General features: G+C 41.1%; 1 protein-coding gene across 4 annotated transcripts in view; it reads left to right on the forward strand.

Moving 5' to 3' along the window:
• The window catches only part of LOC140002140 (glucagon-like peptide 1 receptor), an 89425-nt gene that overhangs the window by 28952 nt on the left and 47185 nt on the right, over positions 1 to 13288 (forward strand). For all 4 annotated transcript variants that reach the window (XM_072035708.1, XM_072035707.1, XM_072035709.1 and 1 more), the window contains exons 2-3: positions 2940 to 3036; positions 4250 to 4360. In XM_072035708.1, coding sequence (XP_071891809.1) covers positions 2967 to 3036; positions 4250 to 4360 — 181 coding nt within the window. In that variant the 5' untranslated portion in view covers positions 2940 to 2966. The remainder of the gene's footprint in view (positions 1 to 2939; positions 3037 to 4249; positions 4361 to 13288) is intronic.

The raw sequence follows: 13288 nt of genomic DNA on the forward strand, positions 1-13288 counted from the left end.
TTATTGGCATAGATAAGATGTGACCAGGATGATTTAAATCGGGGAGACAAGGGTCAGAGTTTGAAAGATCCACAGGCTTGTACTTGTTTTGACTTCAGTGGGAGTTGGCTAAATTCTTCAAAAATTATGGCCATGAGGTCCTAGTTACAGTTAAAAGTTGCTTGTAAGTGCAGGCAGCTACCATTCTTCAAATGCAACACAGATATCTACTACATGTTGTACTTCTCATCACATGTCCAAGAACATCTTTGTAAGTAGATGTTGTGGCTTAATCCAGGCAGAAGCATGATGCATGTGGTGGCGGTGCTGTTTACTTTTTTTTTTCCCTCCAAACTTTTTAACTGGAATGACACAAGAAAAGAGAATAATGGATTTGAAGTCTATCATCCAAAAATGCTGCTTTTACTTCTTTTATATCAGAGTGATTACACTGCCATCTTTTAAAGTCACATTAGTTGTAGTGGACAGCATTCAGTTTGCCTTTCCTAAAATGTGGTGTAAGTTTAAAATGACAACATGGTTTTAAACAACCCTTCCCAGGCCCTGTTTTTTCTAACCATCTGAAAAAAAAAAAAGTTCAGGAGCACAAAGGAAAACAAAAATTAGCAGTTGAAGCTATGAGAATAGAATTACAAGGATTATCAATCCTCACGCTTCACTTCATAAACTGATCAACAGCTGGGATTAAATGACTTTTCCTCCAGTCACTATTAGTGTTGTACCATTTGGTTCATGCTGTTAGACTTATGTCTGAGACATCCATGCTGGGCTTTTCTCTGGGATAGGAATGCTGAGTTAGCTGCTTTATCGATTGCGTACAGCCCAGTAATCCTTACATTTGTAATTCAGTTTGCATAAATATAGGCAGGGGAGAGCTGCTGTCTTTTTCCTTAAATGCAGTGGATGAGCTTGGGCCTCTGTGAGCCAGGTGAAGCATCTGTTAGGGTTCAGCGAGCACCCAGCACTATGTTCTGTCGTTTAACAACAGCTGGCTTCACTTGTGCTCGTGCAGAAAATGTTTCTACTGCTCCTGCCCCTTGGTACTTGGGAAATGCAACACTGCAGTCTGCAGCCTGCCAAACTGTGCCAAAAGGAGGTCCTTGCTCTCTCTGTGCCTTCAGGAGAATATGCTGGGTATATGGAAAGCTGTTGTTCATGGGAGGAAAACTGAGCTGGAAAAGCTTTCTTTCGTGTTCTGGAATAGTGCTTGGGGAATATCAGCTGAATATAGTGAATTTTCTTGGTCTCATTTATAGGATAGCAGAAGTATTGCTTTTGGAAAGAAATCTTTTTCTAAGAGGACTTGCTTCTGTCCCCGTATTTTCATGAGGCAATAAATCTCACAGTTGGGGCACATCTAGGAAAGCTAAAGCCCAGATAGAATTAAGTCTGGCCAAGGATGTCAAAAGCAACAAGAAATGCTTCTACAAGTATATCAGTGATTAAAAAGAAGACTAGGGGAAGCATGGGGCCCCTCTGCTGAAGAAATGAGAGACCCGGTTACCTGGAATGCAGAGAAGGCTGAGTTACTCAATGACTTTTTTGCCTCAATTTTCACCAGAAAGTGCTCTAGCCACACCGTTCAATTCACAAAATCCAAAGGTGGGGACTCGGAGGATGAAGAAACACCCATGGTGTAGAAGAAGATCAGGTTTGAGACTAAGGAACCTGAAAATGTACAAGTCTATGGGACCTAAGATGAATCTGAAGGTCCTGAGTGAACTATCAGATGAAGTTGTTAAGCTGCTGTCCATCATATCTGAAAAGTTGTGGTAATATGAAGTTCCCACTGACTAGAAAAGGGGAAACAGCTCCAGTTTTTAAAAAGGGAGGAAAGGAAGATAGAACTACAGGCCAGTTAGTCCTACCCTCTTACTCAGTAAAATCCAGGATCCGAACCTCTTGGAAGCTATGCTAAGGTACACAGAGAACAAAGGTGACAACCAGCATGATTTCACTAAGGGCAAATCATGCCTGACAAATTTGGTGGCCTTCTATAATGGGGTTACAGTGTTTGTGTGTAAGGGAAGAGCAACTAATGTAATCTGCCTGGACTTGTGCAAAGAATTTGACACTGTCCTGCACAACATCCTTCTCTCTAAATTGGAGAGACATGGATTTGATGGATGGACCACCTGGGTAAGGAATTGGCTGGATGGTCACACTCAAAGCTGTGGTCAGTGGCTTCATGCCCAAGTGGAGATCAGTGATAAGTTGTGTTTCTGAGAGGTCTGTATTGGGACTGGTATTATTTAACATGTTTGTAAGTGGCATGGACAGTGAAACTTAAGTGCACCCTCAGCAAGTTTTTGGGTGACACCAAGTTGAGTGGTGCGGTTGACATGCTGGAGGGAAGAGGGACCATCCAGAGAAACTTTGACAGGCTTAAGACATTGAGCCCATGTGTACCTCATGAAATTCAACAAGGCCAAGTGCAAGGACCTGAGTCAAGGCAATTTCAAGCATTGGTGAGGCACTGGCACAGATCGCCCAGAAAAGCTGTGGATGCCCCATCCTTGCAGGTGTTCAAGGCCAGGTTGGATTTAGGCAACCTAGTGTAATGGAAGAGGGACTGGAACTACGTGATCTCTGAGGTTCCTTCAAATTCAAACCATTCTACGTTTTGAGATGCCAAACCTAACTTAAAGATGGCAAAGCTAACTTAATTTGGTCTTGCTGAGTGCACAGCATAGCTGGTCGTGTTTTTTTTCTTTTATCTTTTTTTTTTGGTTGTTGTTTGTTTGTTTTTTGTTTTGTTTTTTTCCAGTTCTGTGTGGTACAAATAGAAAGTGACTTTATTTGCAATTAAACACATAACAGCATCTTGCAACATTTATCATAAGCAGTGCTGTTTTGGTGTCTTCACAACGACCTACTTAGGCTACATAAAAAATGGTATGTAAATACCTACAATGTCAGACTCATGATTTCTCTTTCAGAGTTCCGATGGATCCCTCTCTGGTGTTATGCAGAAGTGGAGGGAGTACCAGCGCCAATGCCTGAAATATTTGTATGAGGCACCCCCCATTGCAGCAGGTGAGCTTCCTTGGTAGGATAGGATGTGTTATTAAAATTCATGCTAACAGTAGCAAGGGAGTGATTGTGAACTTGAAAAGACTTCTCCAGCTTATTGTCCAATCTCTTCTTTATCCCATTTGCTTCAGCCTGATCTCTTCCCTCTCCTGAGAGGAAGAATTTTGTAGAAAGAATTTCATTGTGAAGAGTGTCTTGCAAGAGTGGCAAATGGTTGTTGTAGCGTGTCAAAGTAGCACACTAATACAATTCTGCAACTTTTGTAGAGGGTCAGGGTTGGAAGAGTATAAGTGTTAGGAAACCCAGGACCATGTTGATCTCGCTGTATAAATTATGCTGAGCGTTGTAAAATGTTGAAATGGATTTTAAAACAAAAAAATAAGATGCTTTAGAGCAAATGAGAATGCAGCATGTCTTAGTAGTTGAACTCCTGTAATGTGCCGAGAGCAGCTGTGGTCTGCCAGCACTGTAGTGTTTAGAGGACACTGGTGACTTGTCAGTGATGCTCACAACTGGGCACAGTACAGGCACTTCTATGCTTCAGTGCTTTTGTGACACACTGGAAGAAATGAATGGGTCTAAAGTTATGTCTGTGAAGAATTATTTCAAAACTGTTAATTTTCCTTCTCTTAACTATATTATTATGGCAGAGTGAAAGCAGTAGCTGATGACAACAGTGGCCAGGAAACATTTATCTCCCTCTGCTCCATTATCCTGCTGAGCGGTTGAATGCTGCCCTCTAAGAATGACAGTTTAATAAATCTGAAGTTGAAGTATTCTCATGTTGATTAAGCTGTAATGCAAAGTTATGGTTGTGTGTGGCTATTTTGTTGATGGATCTATGTATTAGGCTAGACTTTCCAACTGCATGACTCTGAGCCAGTTCTCAGGAATGGTTATCTACAATATTCACAGCAAAAATGATTTTAAATCCAACTGAGACATAGGAGAGTGTAAAAGAGAAAAGATAGGAATGGACCAATATTGATCTGCCTTTCTTGTCCTTCAATTTAGTCAACTAATTTTTTCAACTTTCCTGTTGTATAGGGCTAAGTGAGACACATTTGTCCAAAATTTTTGAACTCCAAATTTTAATTGTGTAATACTATTATGGCTTAAATGCACATGCTCATTTTATCTCTTGCTCTTCAGCCTTTTCCTCATTGCACTATTAAAGCAAGGCCGTGACATAATCCTCTCTTCCATCTCTCTGCAGAAGGCAAGTTCTGCAACAGAACATTTGACAACTATGCCTGCTGGCCTGATGGATTACCTGGCACTTATGTGAATGTCAGCTGCCCCTCATATTTACCCTGGGCTAACACAGGTAAGAGCCCTCCCTTATAAACACAGCTTTAAATCAACCCTGCTTTACTTACTCAGTGTTTGAAAGGATAAAATTAGCTTTAGAAGCCACGAGTGTAGTCAGTTCTCTGTAATACAAAGATAGGAATGGGGCTCAGTAAAATACATTCTTTATCTCCATCTAACAGGAGGAAATGAGATAAGAGACAGTTTTTAAGGGCTGAATTTAGCACAGAAATCCAAGCTATCATCTGCTTTTGTTGTTTGAGTGGTAGTGACTATTAATAAAATAATACCAGGATGCTTGTTGGTGAAGAATAGCTAATAATAATAATGGTACAGTTTGAAAACTGAGATAACAGCAAAGCTGTTAGGTCTTCCTCTAGTAGGTATGGACAAAAAGGTTTAAAGTGAAAGGTGTTTCATGTTGCTTCCAGAGAGGTTTTTTTTCTCAGAATACCATAAGGTGAAAGTATAGATGATGGCAGAGACTTTATCTACAAGGCAACGTTAAATACTAAGGAACAAGGCATAGAGACTACATTGTGTCTGACTGGGTTGGAGGAAACTTTCTTCATAGCAGTCTGCATGGTGCTTTTATTTGCATCTGTGGCTGAAATAGCATAGATAATGTACCAGTGTTTTAGCTATTGTAGAACAGGATTTGCACAATATTGAGGCTTTCTCTCTTCCCCTGCACCTGCTCTGCTGACCTTGGTGAGGGGAAAGAGGTTGGGAGGTAAAAAAGCCAGGCCAGCTGAACTTGATGCAACCAAAGGAATACCTTGTGTCATATAGCAGTGTGCTCAGCCAAAAAAATTTGGGGAAAAAGAGAGGAGGGAGGAAGGGGAACACTCGTGGTTATAACATTAGTCTTTCTAAGTAACTATTTTTTGTGTGCTGAGGCCCTGCTTTCCAGGAAGTGACTGGACATCTGCCTGCCAATGTGAAGAATTGAATAAATTCCTTATTTTGCTTTGCTTACATGCACAGCTTTTGCTTTTCTCATTAAGCTGTTAGCTTGAAAGGGAAGGAAAAATCCTCACTCCAAAATCAAAATATTATGATACCAGAAAGGTGGACAACTTACATGCACAGAAGATCTCCACTCTTTGTCCCGTTACCACTTTACCACAACAAGAGTTGGTTTTTTTGTTTGTTTTTTTTTCCAATTTTTCTACTCTGTTAATGTCCAGTCCCACTTTTGGCTGTTACCTCTCCCAGTTACTGTCTTGATCTTGAGCCATGAGCTTTTCCATCTTTATTTTCTCCCCCTGTCCTGTTGAGGAGGGGGAGTGAGAGAGCAACTGGATGTGTGTCTGACAGCCAGCCAAGGTCAACCCACCACATCTACTGTGATAGATCCACAGGCTCCAGGGGAATCTCTGCTCCAATGCCCGAACACCTCTTCCCTCTCCATCTCCTCAGACTTTGATGTTTATAGGGTTGGTTCGCTCACTCTTTCCCTCAGTCTACATTGCCAGTGCAGTGTTTTGCCCTTTCTTAAACGTGTTCACAGAGATGCCACCAGCTTGGAGGATTGGCAGAGCTGTTGGAAACATCTGTGCCCAGCATGGGGTGGCACTGGCCTCTCCTCACTGAGACCTGCAGTCTTCTCTCTGCTGACACCTGCCATGGATGTCCTCTATGCTCTATCTGTTGTAATGCTTTTTGTGGATTAGGAGAGATGTTTAAATCCAGGGGTGTGGGGGATGGTGTGAAGTGTCAGGCCAACTGTTGTGACCCCTTAATTTCCTGGCTGGCTTCAAGCTTGTCTCAGAGGTAATCTCTAAAACAAAATTGCTGAGTCTGGATTCCCATTTTCATTTTGAATTGCTGTATCTTTTCTATTAGGGCCTCAAGGGAAGACATGGAAACCACCATTGTGTGGTTAGTGGTTAGGGATCCTTGTGGTGTGGGACAAAGAGTGGAAATCATCTCTTCCCTGCACACCAGGGGTCCTACTGCCATGTAGTTGCCACTTTTTTCCTGCCTGCTTTCTGCCATGAGCTTTTGACAGTTTTGCTCCTGTCTCATTCCTGCTAAACATCTCTGGTGAGGTGATGTGTTTTTTTTCTAGGTGCATTAATCTGTAATTTCCTAGGTGAGCATTATGGTCTGTATTTCAAATTTCTGAGTATCTTTTGTATTGTATCTCAGCTGTAGTGGTAGTAACTGCTAATTTGATAACCTCTGATGTAAAAATGCTGTTTGCTTACCCTCTTCAAACTCGTAGTAAAGATGCTGCATGTTTAGAATGGGTAAACGTGTTTTATAAATTATGGAATCAATATTTACCTCACAATTAATTGACATAAAAGTATGTGCTGAAGAACTCTTTCCAATAAATCTAATCTTTCTGGATATCTAAAACTCTTTACAGGATTAAACTCTTTTCCTCTAAACCTGTTTACTTGCAATCTTTAAGACCCTGGACACAGTTATTTGACTTGCAACTGCTTTTGAAATATCAATGCTGGAGGTTTAACACAGCAATGCAGATTAATAAATTATTGGGAAGTGCAATATCTCTCATATTTTGAAAATAAGTTTATTTTCATGATAATGAATCTGTTTTAGTGTTTTGTTTCAATCAAAGACTAGCATCATTTGGAAAAAAAACATAGAGCTTGTTAGGGAGCATTGCAAAAGTACTTCAGAAAGTACCTTTGGCTGCAGTTTCCTTTTGTGTATACTGTATGTGTGCCTCAATCTCTTGTATTATGTAGAAATAAGAATGGAACAGAGGTCTTTTGTCCAATACAAAACAAGAAGGTTGGTATCAGTGCCAGATAGGCAATTTAGGAGCCTGATTACTGTGACCTGATACTTTTTTTTCATGACATCTTGTGGAGTCATGTTCAGAGTGAATGCTAATGGACAGCCATAATGGAGGGGTAACATCTTTATAATGGAAGATCCGGAGCAATAGAAAATCTAACACCCCGTGACTTCCAGTAATCACTGAAGCATGCTTATTACTTGTTCTTGCTTAGCCCCCTACCTTGAAAGTAAAACTGACTGCAGGGGTTCTTTCTCTTCTCATGATGAAAATGGTGAAAATGTATAGATGAGACCTTGTTTTGAAAGTACCTTCAAAACATGTTCAGTGAACGTCATCATTAAGCATGAAGAGCTTTCAAATAAGCTTGCTTTAAGATTATTCTTCCTTTGATTCAGAGTCAGTTTTTCAAATGCATAAAAAGCCTGCTGTGGAACTTTATGCTATACCACCTAGAAGATCCCCCAGGTGCTAAACTGAAACACATAATGCTGAATATTGTTTATGATAGGGTTCTGAGATGGAGGAAGTGTTGAATGCTCCTCTCTTATGACTTACCAGCTTCCATAAAAGGGGTAGGAGAGTTGGAAACAGAGACAGGTGACGAAGGAGGGCAGCTAGCCAGTGAGCATTTATGAGTGAAGTTTACGAAAGCTGAAGCCTATCCAGAATCTGTTGAGCAACAAAAAAGGTCTTCTAAAACACTGGCAACAGCAAGGGGACAATAAGAGAAAATGTGAATCCACTGTGTAGCTTGTGGCAAAGGACATGGAAGCGGCTGAGCTACTTGCTGCCTTCTTCACCATGGCTTTTACAGATAAGACTTGTCTGCAGCAATCCCAGCCCCCCTCCAAGATCAGTAGTAAAGTATGGAGCAATGAGGAAGATCAGATTAGGTGACACTTAAGATGGATATATGCAAGTCTATGGGACATGATGGGATGAACCCACACATGCTAAGCAAACTGGCTGATGTCATTGTAAGGCTACTCTTGATTATCTTTGAAAAGTTGTGGCAATTAGGGGAAGTTCCTGCAGACTGGTAGAAAGCAATTTTACTGCTGTTTTCAAGAAGTGTAATAATCTGGGGAGATATAGGTGGTCACCCTGGGAAGGTGATGGAGCAGATAATCCTGGAAACTGTTCCCAAACGCATAAAGGACAGGAAGGTGATTGGATATAGTATGGATTTATGAAAGTGAAATCATGCTTGATGAACCTGATAGCTTTCTGTGATGAGATGACTACCTCAGTTGATGAGGGGAGAGCAGTGGATGTTGTTTATCTTGACTTTAGCAAGGCTTTTGGCACCATCTCCCATAACATCCTCATTGGCAAACTGATGAAGTGTGAACTAGACAAGTGAACAATGAGATGGGAATGAAAACTGTGCTACCAGGCTCAAGGGTTGGGATCAGCTGCATAAAGTCCTGTTGAAGATGAATGTCTAGTGGTACACTCTAGGGACTGAGAGTAGGGCCAATACACACATCTCCATTGATAATCTGGATGATGAAACTGAATGCACCTTTGTCAAGTTTGCAGATGACAAAACTGGGAGGGACAGTTTCATGCACCGCACAATTGTACTTGCTATTCACAAGGACCTGGAGAGGCTGGAGAAATGTGCTGACAGGAACCCTGTGAAGTTCCACTAAAGGAAATGCAAGGTACTTCTTCCAGCACAAGGAATAACTGCATGCGCTGTCTGGAAAGCAGATCTACAGAAATGGCCCTGAAAGTCCTGGTGGACACCAAACTGAACATTAGCCAACAATGTGCCCTTGAGGCAAAAAGGGCCGACAGTTTCCTGGACTGTGTTAGGAAGACCACCACTGACTGTTCTAGGGCGTGTTCTATCCCCTAATCTCTAGGGAGTGAGACACAGTTGGAGTGCTCTGTGCAGTTCTGGGTTCAACATTATGGAGGAGACATGGACAATACTGAGGTGAGTCCAGCAGTTGGAATTGAAGGTGATTATGGGTTAAAATGTCTCTCATATGAGTAGAGGTTGAAAGAGCTCGGATTCTTCATCCTGGAGAACAGAAGGCTCCGGGGTGTGTGTGCAGAAATCTTATCAGTTTGTATGAGCACAAATTGAAATACAGGAAATTTCCTTTAAACATAATTATTTTACTGACCACCCGGTCAAACACTAGGACAGAGAGATATTGGATTGTAACCTTGGAGACAGTCCAAGCCTGACTGGATGTGGCCCTGAGCAGCCTGCTCTAATTCATCCTGCTGTGAGCAAGGGGTCATGCTATGAGATCTCCAGAGGCCCCTTCCAGTGTTGGTTATTCTGTAATTCTTTCTGTTGAATTTTTTATAATGATGAGATTCTGTACTTATTTACTGTCAAGTGTTACAAATTTCCATTGGTATGAGCCAGAGTAGTAGCTTGGGAGAAGAATTCGCATGGGAAGTTTGTAACACTGGAGCTCTCTTTGATCAATTTCAAATTTTGCAAACCTTGTCCTTTAACAGCTTTTGTTCTTGTTCCTGGCCCTCTCTTTATCTTGTCCTAGTGGTTGTCAGACTACCCTTCTGCAAACCTCAACAGCAGATGCAGCTCAGTAGGTTGCCGAACAGGGTTGAAAGCTGCAAATGATTTGGAGAATGTTGGTGTTGTGGTTTTTTTTTGTTTGTTTTTTTTTTACCTACTTAGCAGATATGTGCTGTGTCACTAGTCCAGCCCTCCATGATGTTAGCAGGTTCTCATCTCTACCTGCTGCCGCAGAGCTGCTCTCCAAGGTTCAACTTTCTTCTTGCTTAGTTGGTGTGGCAGCATCTGAATCACTGCGCACTTTGTGGGAGTGGGTTCAGCAGTAATGCTTTGTTCAGATGTGGTCTTCAGATTGCTTGTTAATTTCAAGAGAGAAAAGCAATCATAGGGAGGATCTGGTTAATGAAAGACTAGAGGTGGAAAAAAAAAAAAAGATATTTTCAGACTTCTGCATCCATTCAGACTTGTGTGCATATGGAGCCTCAAGAGCAGTCTTTCTAAAGACAAACCTGTGGATGATGGGCCTGCATTTCTGTTGTGCTAAGCAATGCCTGCAGTTGCAAGGTTTGGTCTCACAGCATCACTCACCTTGTGATTACAACTTTTGTCTTCTGCCCCTTATTGAAAGTGCTGCTTGTAAAGGCAGCCTATAAAACACAGCAGAGAAAATCAATACTGTCCCAGTTGTGTGTCAGATCTCTTTAGAAGTGCTGAGCCTGACTTTTTCCTGTTGTGTTACCCAGTGTGTGTGTCAGCACCCCTGCCAAATTCAGTACTGACACGGTGTCTGCAAGGATGGACTCTGAAGGCTCAGAATATGCTGGTGATGATTGGATAGAAGAAAGATCACAACATTAGACCAAGATTTTATGCTTGAACCCATGTATCCGTGTACTGCTATGGACTTGCTTTGTGACAGGCACGTAAATTAAATCTGAATCCTTAGAGGAATTCATTTTGTAGCTCCCAGTGAAATACTGGGCATTGAATTGTTAATGAACTTAATAGTATGTGACCTGCATATGCTACATGTTTCTCCAGTGGTGCTTCACTAATTTATTTTGTACATCTAGTTGCTAAACAAACTCATCTATTTGTGTGGCTGTGCAGCAAACTAGATTGGGAATTTTACCCAAATGAAATGTTGTGGGCTTTTTTCCCTCAGTCTTTGAGTCATGTTTTCCCATGCAGGTCAGTTTCCTGACTGATGTGATTGCAATTGTATTAGCATTTATCTCCTTCAAGTAAATTGGTCATTATAGTATTGTCCTAACTCACCAAGGAATTGTGAAATAAGGATATTAAAAGTATCTGGATACTCAATATTGTACTGAAGCCGAAAGAACTGATATTTAGAGTAGCCTCTGCTTCAATGCAGGTTAAGCTATTGTCACTGGAATGAGAAATAGGTGGCTAAAATTTCTCACAGCACAGTGCAGGGGTTTGGTGGTATAGCAAATGTGGAGCCCAGTTACTGCTGGGCTGTACTACTACATAGTAGGAATTCATAAGTCACATGTTCCTCTAGAACCATACAAAACATCTTTGTGTGTTGTGGAGAAACCCTTTGGAACAATGAGGAGCAGTGACACTGGGGAGGGGAACAAGGTGGAGTGACAAGGTGGAGGGGAAGCTACCTGCAATCAAACAGTATTCTGTTCAGGACTCCGGAGGTGAAATTCTAAAGCTTTATCTTTAAGAAGACTTCTTCCATTCTGAAGTAGTATTTTGAAATGCTTTGAAAATATTAAATGAAAATATGTGAATTATCAAAACAAACACATACTTACTTTCTTCTATGTGTTATGTCCCTTCTCCTCCACCAGAAAAGCTTTTGGCAAGACAAGATTATATTTGCACTTCTAATAACCTGCTTATGTGTCTTTGAAACAGTAGACTTCAGAGCAATTTCATACCTGTATGGGCTATTTCACTCCAGATCTTTGTTTTGCTTCTATTTGTGCTTACGCAACTCCTGCTGTTGGGCAGGTCATCATGGGGAGATGCTAAAGTAGCAGGAGGGGAAGGTTATTGCTAAAAGGATTTGTTCTGTGAAGTCTCCAGCACAGATTTTGGACCATATCCAAAGCTTGTTGAAACGAAATTTCACGCACTTCTGACTGCCCAGGTCAGAACTTTGTTCCCCATATTTGCCAGATCTTGCCTTTAGTGAAAACGCAAAAAATCTACTCAGTTTCTGATAGCACTGAAGTTTAATTGGATAAAATTTGCACATCTTACTATCCACACTGTAGTCATCAAGACTGCCAAGTTATGCTTGGGCTGTGTCTGTCTCAAAGGCCAGAGCTCCCAGGGGAGCAGTATTCCTTTAAGGGATGGAGGGCACCACAACTTGCTGTCAGTGGCTGTGTACTTTTTCTTGTTACCTTTCTGTAATTGAAGGCTAGCTGCCAATAGCACTGTGTGGATTTGGAAACCTTGGAGCTGCACAATTCATTTTACAATTATACCTCCTTTGGGGTTCTAATATATTATTGTTTAATAGTACTAAATCCTTCTTAATTAGAAACCTTCCAAGAGTACAAGTTTCAGATGAGTTTTGTGAACAGTAGCCACATTAGTTGCTCCTATATGCCCTGGGCTGCACAAAGGCTGGCCATAAACTTGTGTAACGCAGATGTAGCTTGGTCCATAGCAGTAGCAAATATTACTAGTTTACCGTTATTTGGATAGATGAGGTGGTGAATGTATGTGTAATGTGTGGGCATTGACTGTATGGAAACTTAAACCTTGGGTAACCTATACTGAAATGCAAGATTAAAGATGCTGTAGATATGAAATGGTATACATTCAGGTGACTAGTACCCATAAATAAAATACATTAACAAATGTTATTCAGATCTCTGCTCAAAATCTCTTTTTTTTTTGTTTGTTTGTTTTTAGAACATGTCTCTAGTTATGAGACATCTGACATCTGAACTGGCTTGACTGCTGGGCTGTATTTTGGTCTGGCACAAGTGAATTTTGAAGCAACCCCTTTATGGTCCTTCTTCTGTCGTGACTAAGTTCAGTTTGAGCAGTTGTGGGGTGTGTTTCTTTGTAGAAAATTAAACCAGAATCAGTGCCCCAGGTATCCATTGAATGTTCTTCAACCTTTGATGGAGACATAAGAGCTGATGATTTGTCTATAGTACAATGAAGTTCACCAGCATGGCCACACAGGAGCTATTAGAAGACTACTGAGTTACCAACCTTTCATTAAATTATGAACTTCTCTTGTGCCAGAGAAATGACCAAATGGCTCATATACTTTTAATTGGCATTGGCCATGTGGCCTCAATGCTTTGTAATTCCCATGTGCTCTGTAGATCCACCTTTCTTAGTTTTAAATCATTTCCTTTTATCTAATAACTTCTGTTGTCATTAACCTCTGTTTGAATCACTTCTCTCCCATAATTCAGTTTTATTTCTATGTTATCCTCCCTTTACTAGGTTATGTGTCGCAATAGTGTTACCTATTCCTTTGCTCTCCCAGAAGATCAGGCAAAGTACACCTCAGGGAGCTTTGTAAACAGCATAACTTTTCAGTCTGTGCCATGAAAGAGCTAAAAGTCTCTCTGGCAGAAGAATAACCTAGCAGTAATACCGGAAGATCTCTGCTAGTAACCTCGTGTCTGCCTCTGGCTACTAGAGACACAGTC

The sequence above is a fragment of the Anas platyrhynchos genome, chromosome 3, assembly GCF_047663525.1.
Source record: "Anas platyrhynchos isolate ZD024472 breed Pekin duck chromosome 3, IASCAAS_PekinDuck_T2T, whole genome shotgun sequence".
Lineage (NCBI taxonomy): Eukaryota > Metazoa > Chordata > Aves > Anseriformes > Anatidae > Anas > Anas platyrhynchos.